Source organism: Cebus imitator, unplaced genomic scaffold, assembly GCF_001604975.1.
Source record: "Cebus imitator isolate Cc_AM_T3 unplaced genomic scaffold, Cebus_imitator-1.0 Scaffold183, whole genome shotgun sequence".
Classification (NCBI taxonomy): Eukaryota; Metazoa; Chordata; class Mammalia; order Primates; family Cebidae; genus Cebus; species Cebus imitator.
This window is the reverse complement of record NW_016107498.1, coordinates 3,359,695-3,376,036: the sequence shown is the minus strand read 5'-3', so window position 1 is coordinate 3,376,036 and position 16,342 is coordinate 3,359,695. Positions and strand designations below refer to the sequence as shown.

At 43.1% G+C, this 16,342-nt stretch overlaps 2 protein-coding genes across 7 annotated transcripts in view; one reads left to right on the top strand and one right to left on the bottom strand.

The window, feature by feature from the left end:
* SLC20A2 (solute carrier family 20 member 2) overlaps positions 1-16,342 on the top strand; it is a 125,157-nt gene that overhangs the window by 37,293 nt on the left and 71,522 nt on the right. For 2 of the 6 annotated variants that reach the window (XM_017545958.2, XM_037744761.1), the window contains exon 1: positions 4,230-4,914. The exons of the other annotated variants lie outside the window; for them this stretch is intronic. The gene's annotated coding sequence lies outside the window, so the exon portion shown is untranslated. Of the gene's footprint in view, positions 1-4,229; positions 4,915-16,342 lie in introns of those variants that run through there. 6 annotated transcript variants of the gene reach the window in all.
* Positions 228-848, bottom strand: LOC108316193 (protein S100-A10-like). The gene has a single exon (XM_017545969.2). The coding sequence runs from the start codon at positions 766-768 to the stop codon at positions 505-507; it is 264 nt and encodes an 87-aa protein (XP_017401458.1). The 5' UTR covers positions 769-848; the 3' UTR covers positions 228-504.

Below are 16,342 nucleotides of genomic sequence, written 5' to 3'. Positions count from 1 at the left end.
CGTTCCTCTTCTCCCCACTGCAGCCATAGCACATTGCACATAAACTGCATCTTCATACTTATCTAGGTATTATATCTGCCTGGATTAGTCTGTTCCTGTCACTAAATGTGAACTCCTTGGACACAGACAGCTTGTCTTTCATCTCTGTATCTGCCCCAGCACCTGGCATAGTAACTGGAACATGCCAATTTGTATCATATGACTTTATTTATTAATTTATTTATTTATTCAGAACTGAAAAAGAACTTTATTTATTGAGGGCAAGGGGATGCAAACAATACAAAAATCAAAAGCCTGTCTGGCGTTTAACTTTTCTTTCTCTGCTCATCAAATGGGAGTTAGATTTTATTTGTACACTTGCTAAGGGTCCTGATCTGCTCATGAAATCCCTATATGGGGGAAGCTGTGGGGCAGATTCCTTAAGCGACCCTTTAGGGCAGCTCTTATCAGGGCCTGGGGAATTGGTCGTTTCTGCCTACTTTTTTCCCCTCTGCTTTATGTGTACTATGAAATAGTCTTGTGTGCAACGGTGAGGCCCGCAATTAGGGAAAAGAAGCTCTGGAAGCCCACTTTGCCATCTCTGCACTGGTCCAGGTCCTTCATTATTTTGTCCATGGCCAGAGGGTCTTTTTGATTTTCCAAAAATCCAGGGAACTCCTTTTCCATGAGTAATCTCAGGTCCTCCTTTGTTAAGTAGCCTTTATCCCCAGCAAATTTGTGAAATGTAAACATCATGGTTTCCATGGCATGTTCCATTTGAGATGGCATTTTGGTGTGGTCTGTTGAAGCCTTGGCAGAGTTGTGGCGGACACTGGGCTAGCTAGACGCGGGGCAGCCAAGCGAGCGCGGCGGACTGTGCGCCTTTGTATGTGCGGCAGGTGCGCTATTTATTTCTTTATTTTATTGAGATGGAGTCTTGCTCTGTTGCCCAGACAGGAGTACAATGGTGTTGTCTCGGCTCACTGCAACCTCCACCTCCTGGGTTTAAGCAGTTCTCCTGCCTCAGCCTCCTGAGTAGCTGAGATTACAGACACAGGCCACCATGCCGGCTAATTTTTGTGTTTTTAGTAGAGACGGTTTTCACCATGTTGGCCTGCTGGTCTCCAGCTCCTGACTTCGAGATCCACCCTCCTCCGCCTCCACTCCCCTCCATGCCCAGCCTCCATGCCCAGTTATATGATTTTATAACTAAAATTTCATGTCTAGCAATGAAATTCTTCTCTCTTTTTGGTTTATTTTTCTTCCTTTTAGTCCTTTCTTCCCCACCCCACCCCTTTTTTTTTTGAGACAGAGTTTCACTCTTGTTACCTAGGCTGGAGTGCAATGGTGTGATCTCGGCTCACCGCAACCTCCACCTCCTGGGTTCAAGCAATTCTCCTGCCTCAGCCTCCTGAGTAGTTGGGATTACAGGCACGCGCCGCCATGCCCAGCTAATTTTTTTGTATTTTTAGTAGAGACGGGGTTTCACCGTGTTGATCAGGATGGTCTCGATCTCTTGACCTTGTGATCCACCTGCCTCAGCCTCCCAAAGTGCTGGGATTACAGGCGTGAGCCACCGCGCCCGGCCCCCCTTTTCTTTACCTGTCTCAGTTCCTTCCTCTTCTGTAACTCTCCATTTCTCCCAGCATCTGCTGCTAGTCTAGTCTCGTGGCTCTTATCCTTTCTGAGACACAGACTCCTTTAATAAAGTGATGAAGAAAGTTATCTCCCCAGAAGAATACACACAGAAAACACAGAATATTTTGCTATTATTTCAGAGGTTAAGAATGCCAAGAAACCAGGCACAGTGGTTCATGTCTGTGATCTCAGCACTTTGGGAGGCTGAGGTAGAAGAACCACTTGAGCCCAGGAGTTCAAGACTTGAGCCCAGATTAGACCCTGTCTCTACAAAAAAATTTTAAAATTAGCCAGGTGTGCTGGCACATGCCGGTCGTCCCAACTACTCAGGAGGCTGAGGTAGGAGGATTGCTAGAGCTAAGGAGGTCGAGGCTGCAGTCAGCCGTGATTGTGCCGCTGCACTCCAGCCTGGGGTGACAGAGTGAGACCCTAGCTCTAAAAAACAAGAAAAGAATGCCAAGCGTCTAAACTTTGAGCTCCTTGAGGATAAAAACTAGGCTTTTTTCATCCTCAATGCCCAGTATCTTAGTTGATGTTTATTGAGTGTATATGAGTGTGCACATGCCCACAAACAGAAAAGCTGTTGTCAGGAAGGTATTTGTACACTCAGGCTTTCCACTCTGATAGTCATCAGGCACATGTGAGTACTGAGCACTTGAAATGTGGATTGTCCAGATAGGAATGTACTAATTGTCAAATACGCACTGGATTGCACAGGCTTGGGGCAGTACAAACAAAAGAATGTAAGATATCCCACGAATAGTTTTTATGATTATTACACATTAAAATGATCATATCTTGGATCTACTGCATTAAATAAAGTATATTATTAAAATTAATTTTATCTCTTTATTACTTTCTATAAACAGCTACTAGAAAATTTTAAATTATACATGTAGCTGCTCATAGAAGGTTGGTATCCGGGTTAATTCATTAGTGTAGATTCATAAAAACAGTCATTTTCTTTAGTTTCGTGGATTTGTTGAACTAAAGATCCCATAGGGTTACCACTTTCCCTGTCCCTCCTCCCCTACTACCAAATATTCATGAGAACAAATGGTAAGAATTTACTCTGCTTTTAAAGGTACAGATTTTTCTCTGTTGTCATAAGTATACCTAGAACAAAAGCATTGTTGACTCCAAGTAGTTTCACTAATGAAAAGGAAGCAGCAGAATGACTCATGTAAGTTGGAGGAGACACTGTTTTCTTTGGAATGCTTTGGTTCTTGCATTTTAGGACAGGTGTGGCTGCTGTTGAACCAGCAGAGTCATCTAGGCACATCTGACATGTGAGGAACTGGAGCATTGCTCAGGGGCCCCCGCCTTCTGACTAATGGATGTAGGATCCATCATATATCAGGTTGCTCCTTACCAATACAAACTCTGATACAGAAATGCACTTGGTGTATTTGCTTTTTCTTTCTGGTTTAGGGCAGAAATATTTTGACTTAGAGACTTTTCTACTGAACTATGACATAATAGGATAAGAATATTGTGTCAAAAATAGCCTCACAAGATCTTTTTTGACATTAAGAGTTCTGGAGTGAGTTTGCGGTGGATTATTGAGAATAATTCTGTTTATCAGCGGCTGGCCATCTTTGATGAGTGCTGACTTCTCTCCTTTCAGCACAGAGTGGGAATGCCTGCCTCCTGTGACTCTGGATTGGAGTGATCGGGAGTGCACACCAGCCATCCTCTTGCAGAGGTGGGGCACGTGCTGGCACAGAGCCTCAGGTTAGGCCGAAGGGATGCAATCTCAGACCAGCAGCCAGCAGTGTTTATAAACAACAGGAGGGAGATTGTGCTGGCGATTTCCAACTCACGCCAATGAAGATCAACCGGTTTGCGCTTTGGGCAGCAGGCTGCAGATGGACAGTGCCTCCTGAGGGCATCGCCATGTTCTAGGGATCCGTGTTGCAGGATACCTGCCTGCAAGAGAGAATCAAGGAGTGCTTTTTAAGCCCCTGGAGCTCAGGCCTGGCGTTAAGTAGAGTGGGTGTTAAGTAGAGTGAATCTCCTGAAGTCCAAACTAACATATGACATTTTTAAATTAGGAAAACAAATGGCTCTGAAAAGGTCTAAAGGATTATAGATAAGTATATAATACGGAAAATGTTATAGAGGGTTCAGGAGGTGATGGGGTCATCCAGGGTTGGTTGCATTGAAATTGAATTACCCTGTCTTTTACTCATCTGTGGAAAAGAAAAAAAAAAGAGGAAAATTATGTCCCCCAAAGATGCTTGGAGATTTGACTGGATGTTTGTAAAGTGCTTTGATATCTTTAATAGAGTGTCCGTTAAGAGCAAAGCAAACTACAAGTCTGAATCATCTTAAGTAGATACTAAGTGGCTCTGTGTCTTTGTTGTAAGTTGTACTTATATTTTCAAGAGAAAATTTCGCATTCTGATATTCTTTTAAGTATCAGCTGTATGTTTGGGGTCTTTACCTGTTAACTTGAGCTCCAACATGCTTTGTAGAGGACAATTTTTCTAGCCAAGCAGTTAAATGCACCTTAAAATGCTTCTTGCCAAGGACAATGCCTTTGCAAATGTTTAAGATATTTATGCTTGGTTGTGATTTTTTACTGAACCTGTGTCTTCATAGCGACTCCTTGGGAGGTACAGGAAGCAGAGTCAGAAAGCAAATCCCTGCAATCAGTTCATTATAGAGAATGAAAAAGCTTTTATTTCAAGGTTCTGGTGGATAGACTTACCGATATGTGTATTCTGTGTCTATTTAATTTCACGTAGTGCTGCATCTAATCACGCTGTTTAAATAATCGGACAGAATGTCCTTTTGCTCTGCTTTTGCTTGTGAAGAGCACACAGCACTGCCACCTTGTTGCCAAAGTTTGGTCTGATTTGAATGTGCTTAAAAATCAAGTGAATGCCTGTTGGGAAAAAGCTTACTCCTTCTCTTTGTCAGTACTTGCAAAAACAACTTAAAAGAAGTTAGCATTATTGGACTGAATTCAGTAATTAGCATAATCACGATGCTATGTATTGTTCACCAGGGCACGCCCCTTGGCCACATTTCCCATTAAGAGGACACCGATGTTGTCCTAGTGAATAAATCCCAGCACACATGATGCAAATCAGCATGTTCCTGCCTGCCGCTTGGCTGCGGTTAATTTTAGCCAGCGTTAGTTCTATGAGTTGTAAAAGTAGAAGTTAGCAAGCTGAAATGTGACTTCTCGGCCTAATGTGATAGGGTATCTATTTTAGACTTCAGATTGTGTATATGATCAGGAGAGCAGTCTTCTGAAGAACTGTGGCTCAGTTTTCTTTGAAACTACTTGTAAGTACTGGGTGGAATTTTAAGACTTCTCTTTGTTCTTTTCTCCTTCTTAAATCTTCCTAATGTTACCGTCATAGTAATGTTTACCTCTTGGGGAAACTGTAAGCTTTGAGGTCCGTACTTTAGAGAAAGCTAAGAAAGGTGGCAAAAGATTTTTCTTTAAATGTCTCCTACTGCAATAAATCTATCTTATTCAATTTTCCCAAGAAAAAGTTTGCGATTCTTATTTTTGCAAAAGCAATCTGTAGATTATTAGTTATTTTATGTTAAAATATTTGATCAATGGATATGGTTTCTGTAAATACAGAAACGTTGTATTGTGTCATTGAGCCTTATTTTTCTACTATGGTAACCTAACTCTTGAGAAAAAAATGTTAAAAGTTAATTCCTGTTGTACTCTGTGCTACAAGTTTATGCTGTAGAAATAATGGAGTGTCAAAATAATTTTCTTGACGATATAAATGGACATTTAAAAAAAATTTTTAAGGAGAATTTTGTGCTTAAAAAATAAATCTGCATATGCCTAAAGAGAAGTACTTTTTAAAATTAGGAGGAAGGTTTTTAGAGAATAATTTAAAGCATCCTCTTTTAGACTGAGTTAGTTATCAAAAGTAACCAAAGGCCATGGGATTCTGTAAACTTAACTGCTGTTCATCTAACACGTTATTGCCAACTTAAATTTGTACTGAAGGAAACAAAAGATTTTGATGTCAAATATTTTAAATTACACTTAATCACCTTGCTCATTTAGAAGTGTGTTTTCACTGTGGACTGACTTCATGCCAAACATTGCTTACAGCAGGGAACCAGGCGGGAATTTCTTCATCAATTAGAAAGTAAATGTATCAGCTCTAGGAATATTGATGTTCATGAAACAATTCTCCTAGGCGATACAGTAGGTGCTTATCAGCTATCTGTGCTTGTCAGCTCTAGAGTGAGGAAGGAGGCAGGCCTTCAGTAAGTATTGTGAATGCCATTTTCCCATTTTGAAAAGATTTAAAGACTTCTTTGTTATTATGTATTGTCTGATTTTAAATGCAAATGACATAAAGTGTCAACAATGAAAGGAAATGTTTCAGTGTTTCATTTAGTAGGAAAAGAATGTAAGAAAGGAAAGTAGTACTGAGTTCTTGGGCTATTTTTAGAAAGAAACTTTTTCATATTTAGTCTTTATTGAGCTGAAGAGAAATTTGCTGTCCGGATGAATTATAATTATAACAGAAGCTTCTAATGTCATCTTCAGCAGTGAAAGGGGTTTTGTTCCAGTGATCCTTCATAATATATACTTTTATCCAAAAAATTCTGACTTATTGCTGTTATTCTTTTAACTGTTAATAAGGCACCATCAGAATCTCAGTGGAGCGTTTTTGAAGGTACACTGTAGTTTGGTATTAGTTTTCAAGCCAGTATTCACTTGACCTATGGTAGTTTTTAGTCATACAAAAGAGAAAAGCTGATTCGAATTTATCCATTGTTTAATTTCACAGACGTTTCTATAGGTTTTTCTACTGCTAGTAAGCATGTGCCTTATGACACGTTGCTAAAATGCGCATGTTTGTTCTAATGATTTACGTGCTGTGAGAGTCACAGCGGTGGGTGAGAGCGGAGATGGCTTTCATTACATAAGGGTCAGTGCCGGGATTCCTCGCGTTTGCCGATGCTGCGATTCTCTTCGTTGCATCTACCCCGTGTGCCTGGTGAAGTGATGCTGGCTGTGACCGGTTATGACCTTGGGTGACAAATCATGACTAGCTCTATGCAGAGTCACACGGGGGGGCCCAGGTGCCGAGAAACAGAGCAGCCTTGTAGCCGCAGGAGGAGTCCAGGAGCCGAGCCTGCCGGCCCTTGCACTGCTGTCCCCACGCCTCAGGTGACCACACGTCTCCCCTGCAGTCCTGTTGGGGCCACTCTCTCCGTCTGCCTGTGCTCTAATCCTAGTCCTCCACCTCTTGAAATAGTTACAGACCCAGCGGCTCTCACAGAAACGCTGCCAGTTGCAGATTTACTTCACTGTTACTTTCCGCCGCTCAGAAGCTTTTAAGGGGTTTCTCCGGGATGCAGAGAAAGGGTCTCTTTTCTCTGGGACCCCTTCACTCACAAGGTTTTAATGGGTCCCTTGCCTGCATGGCTAAATGGGAACCGCGCTGTGTAACAGGTTGCCTTTGGGCCTGGAGCTGGGATACTCAGTGATCTATCACATCCCCAGAATGTTCTCTCTCTAAAGGAAATCTTGTCGGAAGAGGCTGTGTTACCTGAGTTCCAGCTGTTGATCTAAAGTGGAAGGAGCCGTGAGCGGAGGGATGCCTTCGGCCTCCGCCCGTCTTAAAACACAAAAGTGTAACATAATGGGATCTGGCCCTCGGGAGGAATGCTGATTTCTCAGGAATACCGGGACTGCTGTCATTATTTTAGCATGTGTTAAGTACCTCACAGCACATGCAGTGTGCAAAGAAAGCGTAGTTCCAACCCACGTGCTACAAGGAGTTAGGACACAGAAACTGGGCCCCTGACATTCAGTAACTACACTGGTAGAAAATATGAGCTAACGAAGAAAAGGGAAACAAGATGAGTCGGGTGTGTTGAGGATACTTCAGCATTCAGCTCCTCTGGGCTTTTGCCAGAGACGATTAGGACACACAGCTGTGCCTTCCCTTTCCCTCCCATACCTGGGAATGATGCGGACAGATAACAAGACTGACCCCAGAAGCCTTGCCCCCCACTCCAGTTCTCCATTGCAATCCTCCTGCAAAGGGGAGAAGCTTCACATTTTTGCTTGCCCCTGAAACTCTTATTATCATGTGGAAGGGGTAAACTTGTTATAAAGTCCAGTAAATATCAAAGCATCTTTCTCCATAAAATGGTATTTAGATAGGGATCTCGAGTTCCAGATTCTCCCTTCCCGAACTGGTTTGCAGTTCAAGAGTTTACTTAATCCTGCACTGGTTTAGGATATTGAGTCAACTGTAATATTAGTTAGGGAAATGCCTTCAGCTTCTCAGAAGGAAGGCGTTATGAAGATCTACTGAGCATTACTACAGCTCGTAAAGGAGTTAGAAGCACATGAATCAGAAGAAGGGCTGATAGGCAGGCGTGGGTACTGGAGAGTAATAACATGAGTGGCCTGCATAGTTCTGTGAGTCACCCCCTCCTGCATAGTTCTGTGAGTCACCCCCTCCCTCCATGCCCAACCTCAGCCAGTCTCTAAGGTTCTGGGTCTCTCATGGCTCCACTATGAAAAGAGACTTGGAGAGGGCTCCACAAAGAACTTGCAAAAAAAAAAAAAAAAAAATTGAGGGTTGGAAGGTGACACCTATGATAAGAGGGTGGAGAACTTCTATTAGTTAGCCTGGAAGAGCGAGTAAATGACTGGGAGACTCTTGAATTGTTCTTCAGGTACATGTGTGTCTCTCTGCCAAAGAATGATGACCCACTGGTATCTATTTCCATCAGGAATAAAAGGATCAGGTCCGGCAAGGGTTAGGCTGGAACAGAGGTGCTCGCAGTGGAGGCCTGGTTCCTTCAGCATCAGTTCCGCCTGGGAACATGTGAGAAATTCAGATTCTCAGGCTCCACTGAGGCCCTGCTGATCCAGAAACCATGGGGTGGGGCCTGGCAGTCTGTGTTAAAAAAGCCTCCCAAAGTGATTCTGGTGCACCCTGACATTTGCGGTCTGCCTGATGAGATGCAAGGGAGGAAGGTATTATAAAATGGGGAATCTGGATGCCAGAAAATGTAACCCTTTTTCCTGAAGTCATCTAAACCTGGGATTATATTTGTTTGCAGTGTTTTCAATGTAATCGCTGAAGTCAGGAGATAAATGACCTCTCAGAGTCCCTTCCAGCCCTGACTTTGCTCTGGATTTCCTTTTCTCACTTAGAGAAGATTAATAATTAACCAGGAAAATTTTGTAATTACTTTTCTGAGCTAAGACAGTGTTCTTCTCAAATGAGGCTCACTTGAGATAGTGTGAGAATAATAATATTGTGTTAGCAGATGGATCTACTGTATGTTATCAGCATTACGAGATAGACCCTCTCCTCTCCATCTGACCTCACAGCCACCTGAAGGGAATCTGGGCAGAGGTAGTGTGTAGCCTGCATGGGGCAGTGGGGAGCTTGATGTTGGTTCATGAGTACTTTACATCACAGACTGTGGCCAGGTCGATCCCTGTCTTCACACGGCCCATTTCAGAAGAGAGGGAGCTGGAGGGAAAGTTGGACCCTACCCACTACACCCTACGAGCAGGAAGCCACGTAGAAGGCCCTAACAAATCTAAGCACAGTGGAATGTGTTATCTGTGTGTCTGCCCTCCCCACTAGAGATGGAGGAGAGGGACACATTTTATCTCAGCATTTTTGTATCTACAACAGATAGCCCAGTGACACACATAGGATGCACTTAATACAAATAAATTCTAATTACTCCATTGGAATGGCTAAGGCCACAGTGAGTGCTCTGCCTTCTCCTCTGTAATGAGTTCTCTAGAGTCAGGAAGGTGGCCATTCTTATCTTTCCCAATCAAAACAGTTACTCCTAGGCCGGGCGCGGTGGCTCAAGCCTGTAATCCCAGCACTTTGGGAGGCCGAGGCGGGTGGATCACGAGGTCAAGAGATCGAGACCATCCTGGTCAACATGGTGAAACCCCGTCTCTACTAAAAATACAAAAAATTAGCTGGGCATGGTGGCGTGTGCCTGTAATCCCAGCGACCCAGGAGGCTGGGGCAGGAGAATTGCCTGAACCCGGGAGGCGGAGGTTGCGGTGAGCCGAGATCGCGCCATTGCACTCCAGCCTGGGTAACAAGAGCGAAACTCCGTCTCAAAAAAAAAAAAAAAAAAACAGTTACTCCTAGGAGTCCCCTATTCATCTCTCTGCTCTCTCTTCCCCCCATCTTTGTTTGCACATAATAGAAATGCATCTGAATTTAGTTATGTCTGTGCCCTTTTGTATATTTTCCTTTGTGGTTTCGATTGACAGACGTGTCTCTGGTTGGAAACACAGGCTGCCTGAGAGTGTCTATTTGTTATACATTGTATAGCATTTAGGACAATAAAACCTTTTTGTGATCATAATGAGGAAGGGGCTCTCTGAGGACATGTTTTGCCAGTGCTGTTTAAAAAGTGTCACACTTCCTGCAGGAGCTAGATTTTTAAAAATAATAATAAAGATAAACATAAAAACTGTCACACAACTAATGCACTGTCATGTCTGAAAAAGACACATCCTACCTTAGCCAGGGAATCGTGGCCCTAATATTTCAGCACTTGAAAATGAGATCTGGCCAGGCGCGGTGGCCCACGCCTATAATCGCAGCACTTTGGGAGGCCAAGGCAGGTGGATCACTTGGGGTCAGGAGTTTGAGACCAGCCTGACCAACATGGTGAAGCGCCATCTCTACCAAAAATACAAAAATTAGCTGGACATGGTGGCGCACGCCTGTAAGCCCATCTAATCCGGAAGCTAAGGCAGGAGAATCGCTGGAACCCAGGAGGTGGAGGTTGCAGTGAGCTAAGATCGCACCACTGCGCTCCAGCCTGGGCGACAGAGCAAGACTCCGTCTCAAAAAAAATGGGGGGATCTGTAGAACCCTTGGCTTTTATAACATAATTACATGTTTGCAGAGTGTTAAAAATTGCTTGAGGTGAGAAAAGACTGGTGAGGACAGTTTGACCCAAACTCTAGTTTGCCTGGTCATAAGATATTGATGTTACTCTTCAGTCTTTCAATCTTTTGACCTCATTATATTTCAGAAAACTGACCTCTCAGACATGAGGCTGCATGCACTGTTATTTTCTACATCTGTGTCTATTTTCAGAACATATGAGGCCCAATGAACATGGTGGCTGTACATGTATAGATAAGATAGATGTGTCTTCCCAATCCAGAGGACACAGGGAGCTGATGTCAACCCTGGATGAGCCTTTCAATATAGGTAGACTCCGTGAAACCCACTAACTCCCAATAACTATATATCCAGTAGGGAACATTCTGAGTGTCTGTTCAATTTGGTTCTTAATAATGGCAATCAAAAAGCTATTTTCATTTCCTTACAAAGAGGAATTACTAAATAGTCAGTCTTTTCTTGAAATGTTGTTTCTAAAATCAATCTCTGGCTAATTCACAAATGTGTCATTAAAATTTAAAGTGGTTAAGTGGTTTGGAACCAGCTTTGTCTCATTATAGCTGTCCAGTCAAAAGAAAGTTAAACTTGAAGGAAAAGGTAAAAAAAATTTTTTTTTAATTATTATTAGACTGCACAAGATTTATGGACCTAATAATTGAATAAAATATCCCCAGAACTATCCTAATAAGTTACTGATTAAATAATTTATGGTGTTTCCATAGCACAGAACACTATGCAGCCATAAAATGATGGCGTTAGATGTATATCAAGTAAAAATTAGCAGGTTACAAAACGTTATGTGTTTATGGCCCCATTTTTGTAAAAGCAAGGCACATGTATGTATATATGTACCTGAGAAAAGAATGCTGTACTTACTATAAACAATAACTATCTCTAGGAGGTGGGCTTATATGTGATTTTTGCCCCTTCTTTTTGGTTACCTGTATGTTAATTTTTTTTCTTCAATGAGCATAGATTACTTATGTAATAATGGAAAACTTTCTTTTTAAAAAATAACTATTGGCCAGGCGCAGTGGCTCACCCCTGTAATTCCAGCACTTTGGAAGGCCAAGGCGAGCGAATCACCTGAGGTTGGGAGTTCAAGACCAGCCTGATCAACATAGAGAAATCCCGTCTCTACTAAAAATACAAAATTAGCCGAGCCTGATGGTACATGGCTGTAATCCCAGCTACTCGGGAGGTTGAGGAGGAGAATTCGCTTGAACCTGGGAGGTGGAGGTTGTGGTGAGCTGAGATCTCGCCACCGCACTCCAGCCTGGGCAACAAGAGTGAAACTCCATCTCAAAAAAAAAACTATTTTATTTTAATTCATTTTATTTTGACTTTTATATTTTATTTAATTTGGCAGTGCCCTCTCAGTTGGCTCATATAAGTAGTGCCTAGTCCAACTGATAAAACAAGTACACCAAAATGTTACATATAATCACACATAAGCTCACCTCCTAGAGATAGTGACTGCTTGTAATAAGTGCAGCATTCCTTTCTCAGGTACATACATACATGTGCCTTGCTTTTACATAGTTAGATTGTTATTTTGCAATACTGGGCCGTAGGATATTTTCTTGTTTTACTTTCTTGTTTTCTATATTTAGCAATTTTTTATGTGCACATATTATTAGTTTTGAGACAGGGTCTCACTCTGTCATCCAGGCTGGAGTGAGAGGTGCCATCAGGGTTCATGGCAGCCTTGACTTCCCCAGCTCAAGCGATCCTCCCACCTCAGCCTGCCTAGTACCTGGACCTGAGACTACCAGCATGCACCACCACACCTGGCTAATGTTTTAAATGTTTTATAGAGATGAGATCTCACTATGTTGTCCAGGCCGGTCTTGAACTCCTGAACTGAAGCAATCCTCCTGCCTTGACCTCCCTCCCAAAGTGCTGGGATTACAGGCATGAGCCACCATGCCCAGCCAATATTATTTTTACACTGAAAATATCAGACTCATTTTAAGGCAGAGACTTGGGATCATGGCTTTTGGAAAGACACACAAACTGATGTGTAGTGCTCATTGAAAAAGGTTAATTCTGCAGTATTACAGGCATCCAGCAAGTGTCTGCTTTCACTGCCACACTGGATCTTAACAGACTCTATAATCTGATCTCAAATTGGCAGGATCTCACACTCAGTATTATTTAGAGAGCAATGGAAGGGAACTGGGGACTTTAGCATATTGTTAACTCAATTAAAATAACACTTCTGGTGTTATGATTATCCATTAAAATTTCAGAAAGGCCCGGAGTTCAAGTTGTTAAATTCAAAGCCATGAACGGTGGAACCATGTGGAGTAGGCCTCGGCTAGTATTTTGAGTGACAGTGATGAGGATGATGGAAAGAATGAATCCCCTAGCCAGTGTTTCCAGGGCACTTATCTGTGTAGTATCACGGTGTATCTCACCCATGTTCACTAAATGGGAGAGCACTTCAAGAAAGTACTGGCTCCCTCAGTTACTTCTGCCAGACGCTGCCAGGATGTCCTCATGGCGTTAATCAGAAGGTTATTTTGGGTAGCTGTTTGGGTGCTTGTGGCACTTAATTTAAGAAAATCTTGAACAAAGTGGGTCCCCCCACTAAAGCAGGCCCCTCCCCCACCTGCTCTTTCAGTGCCACATGAGAATAAGTACTTCTGATGGCCATTGAGAGAGTCTCTCCTAAGCCTGGGCCTGGAGTAAAACGGTATCTGTCTTCCTTTGGGCGTTGAGGCTGAAATTCAGACTGAATTGAATCTGTTTTCAACAGGACTAAGGCCTTAAACTTAATTGAAAACCAAGTACCTTGATAAACTGAAAGGAATCTGGAATCATGTGCTACCATGTTTTTGCCTAGCCTTTGGTTTAGAACCTGTGTTACTCACAGAATTTCCTGGAATGCTCAGAACTCAGAAAGCTGGTTTTTCAAGTTTCCTCTTTACATTTGTCATCCTTATGAGGAATGCTCTTCGGTTCATGCTCACCTTCCTTTCTTCATCATCTCGTGTCTTTCTCCTGCAGTTATACCGAGAGGAGTAATCATGACATTCCTCTCTGCAGTATTACTTCCTTAGGAAGTGAAGACATGCCTCACATGGGCGCATCTTCATTTTCTCTGGGGGGGGGGAAGAAAGAGGTGTGGTGAACACCTTCACTCAATAGTCAGTATTGTTCCCAGTGAGAATTGTTGGGGGACAGTTCCCAGGACATCAGCATGTCCTGGCTGCCAAGTAGTTCCAACTGAGTTGAGTCCCAGAGCTCTCCTGCATACCATGTCAGTATAGATGTGCACAGTGCCACATCAAGATGGAATAATAGGTGTTAAAATTTGGTTAATTTACAAGTCGAATGCCTTAAAAGAAGAAAGAAAATGTCTTTTTACTTCTTTAGGAGGGATAGGGCAGATAAAAAGGGTTTTCTGAGACTAGGCTATTTGGACAAGGCAGAAAAACTGGTGATCATCAAGAGAAAGAGGGTGACTTTTTTATTTTTTATTTTTCGAGATGGAGTCTCGTTCTATCCCCCAGGCTGAAGTGCAGTGGCACGATCTTGGCTCACTGCAACCTCCACCTCCCATGTTCAAGTGATTCTCCTGCCTCAGCCTCCTGAGTAGATGGGATTACAGGTGCTCACCACCATGCCCGGCTAATTTTTGTATTTTTAGTAGAGACAGGGTTTCGCCATCTTGGCCAGGCTGGTCTTGAACTCCTGACCTCATGATCCACCCACCTCGGCCTCCCAAAGTGCTGGGATTACAGGTGTGAGCCACCGCGCCTGGCCAATTTTTATATTTTTAATAGAGACGAGGTTTCACTCTGTTGGCCAGGCTGGTCTTGAACTCCTGACTCCAAGTGCTATCCACCCGCCCCAGCCTCCCAAAGTGCTAAGATTACAGGCATGAGCCACCACACCAGCCTGAAAGAGGGTGTGTTTTATAAGAGGAAGAAGAGCGTGGATCTCAGCTTAAAAACTTGAATTGAGTTTATTTTCCTCTTTTTTGTCTTGTTTTTTTACTTGTTTTTTGTTTGTTTGCTTGTTTGTTTTTACCTTTACTCTGAAGACTAGAAGCAAAAGCAAGACCAATGAATGTAGTTAACATAGGTGTTAGGAGTTATACAAGAGCTCATCTGTTATAAAGGTTTTTAAAAGAGTGATTGCCTTAGACCTGACTTGAAATTAAAGTGGCAGCTGTCACAGGAAGAGGGAATCGCTGGGATGTTCTGTCACTTTCTGCCTTGGCTGCTGTGTGGTTAAGTGTCCCTAGGGACTTAGAGGGCAGAGTGCCTGGCCACGCAGCTCCTTCTGCCAGGCCTGATTTTTACCATCTCTGCTTTTGTTTACATTTGTTTGGTTTCCCCCTGATCTTTAAGTCATAGTGTCTTCAGGCCTGTGAGGCATGTCAGCAGCAATTAAATAAATCCAGAGTTTGAGGTTTTTTTCTTTTTTATTTTTGAAACAGAGTCTCGCTCTATCTCCCAGCCTGGAGTGAAGTGACAGGATCTCCGCTCACTGCAACCTCCACCTTCCGGGTTCAAACGATTCTCCCACCTCAGCCTCCAGAGAAGCTGGGATTGCAGGTGTGTGCCACCATGCCTGGCTAATTTTTGTATTTTTAGTAGAGACCGGGTTTCACCATGATGTCCAGGCTGGTCTTGAACTCCTGATCACAAGTGATCCACCCACCTTGGCTTCCCAAATTGCTGGGATTACAGGCGTGAGCCACTGCAACTGGCCAAAATCCAGAGTTTTTACTTGAAGAGAAAATACTCAAAGCCTCATCGCGAAGAAATGTCTCCTGATCAAATATAAAACTGGACGGCATCATATTATTAACTATTAGAATGATAATTTTTTAAGTTTAATTTTTACTGTATTCTGAGAAGAAATTATCCTCAGCGACCAATGGTGTAAGAAAGCTTTCATTTTCTCTCTCCCCGCTAACTAGGAAGCAGTGAACTTCCAAAAACTCAAGTAATCAAATGGAATCCAGCGGTGTAAGAGCCGTACAGATATAAAGAACTGTATTTTTGGCTGGGCGCGGTGCCTCACACCTGCAATCCCAGCACTTTGGGAGGCTGAGGTGAGTGGATCACCTGAGGTCAGGAGTTCGAGACCAGCCTGGCCAACATGGTAAAACCCCATCTCTACTAAAAATAACAAAAATTAACTGGGCGTGATGGTGGGTGCCTGTAATCCCAGCTACTCAGGAGTCTGAGGCAGGAGAATTGCTGGAACTCAAAAGGTGGAGGTTGCAGTGAGCTGAGATCACGCCACTGTACCCTAGCCCGGGCAACAACAGCGAGACTCATCTTAAAAAAAAAAGGGATATTTTTCTAATAGTAAATCTTGGTTATTTATTTTTTTGCACACAGTAAAATTCACTTTTTCTGGTATACAGTTTTGTGAGTTTGTACACATATACAGATTTTTGTGAGCACCACCACAGACAGGATATAGAATAACTCCAGCTCCCTGAAGAACACTCTTGAGCTGCCCCTTTATTCAGACCTGCCTTCAACCCTTACTCCCTGAACTGCAAAAGGAGTCTCCAAGACACACAAGCCATGGTCAAGGGTGAAACTCTGTGGGCTACAGGGGCATAAGCACAGCCTCTGGTCACTAAGTGGCTTGTGCCATCCCACAGGTGATCCCTAGCAAGTTAGACTAACATATAAAAACATGGGGAAAAGCTGAGCAGGGCTGGCAGCTGCACACTGTAGGGGAATAGACTTCGGAGAATCATTAATAGTTCAGCCAAGTACCCACACAATTAAGTGACAACCGCAGGCCTCTGGGGAGTGGGAGTATCAGTGAGC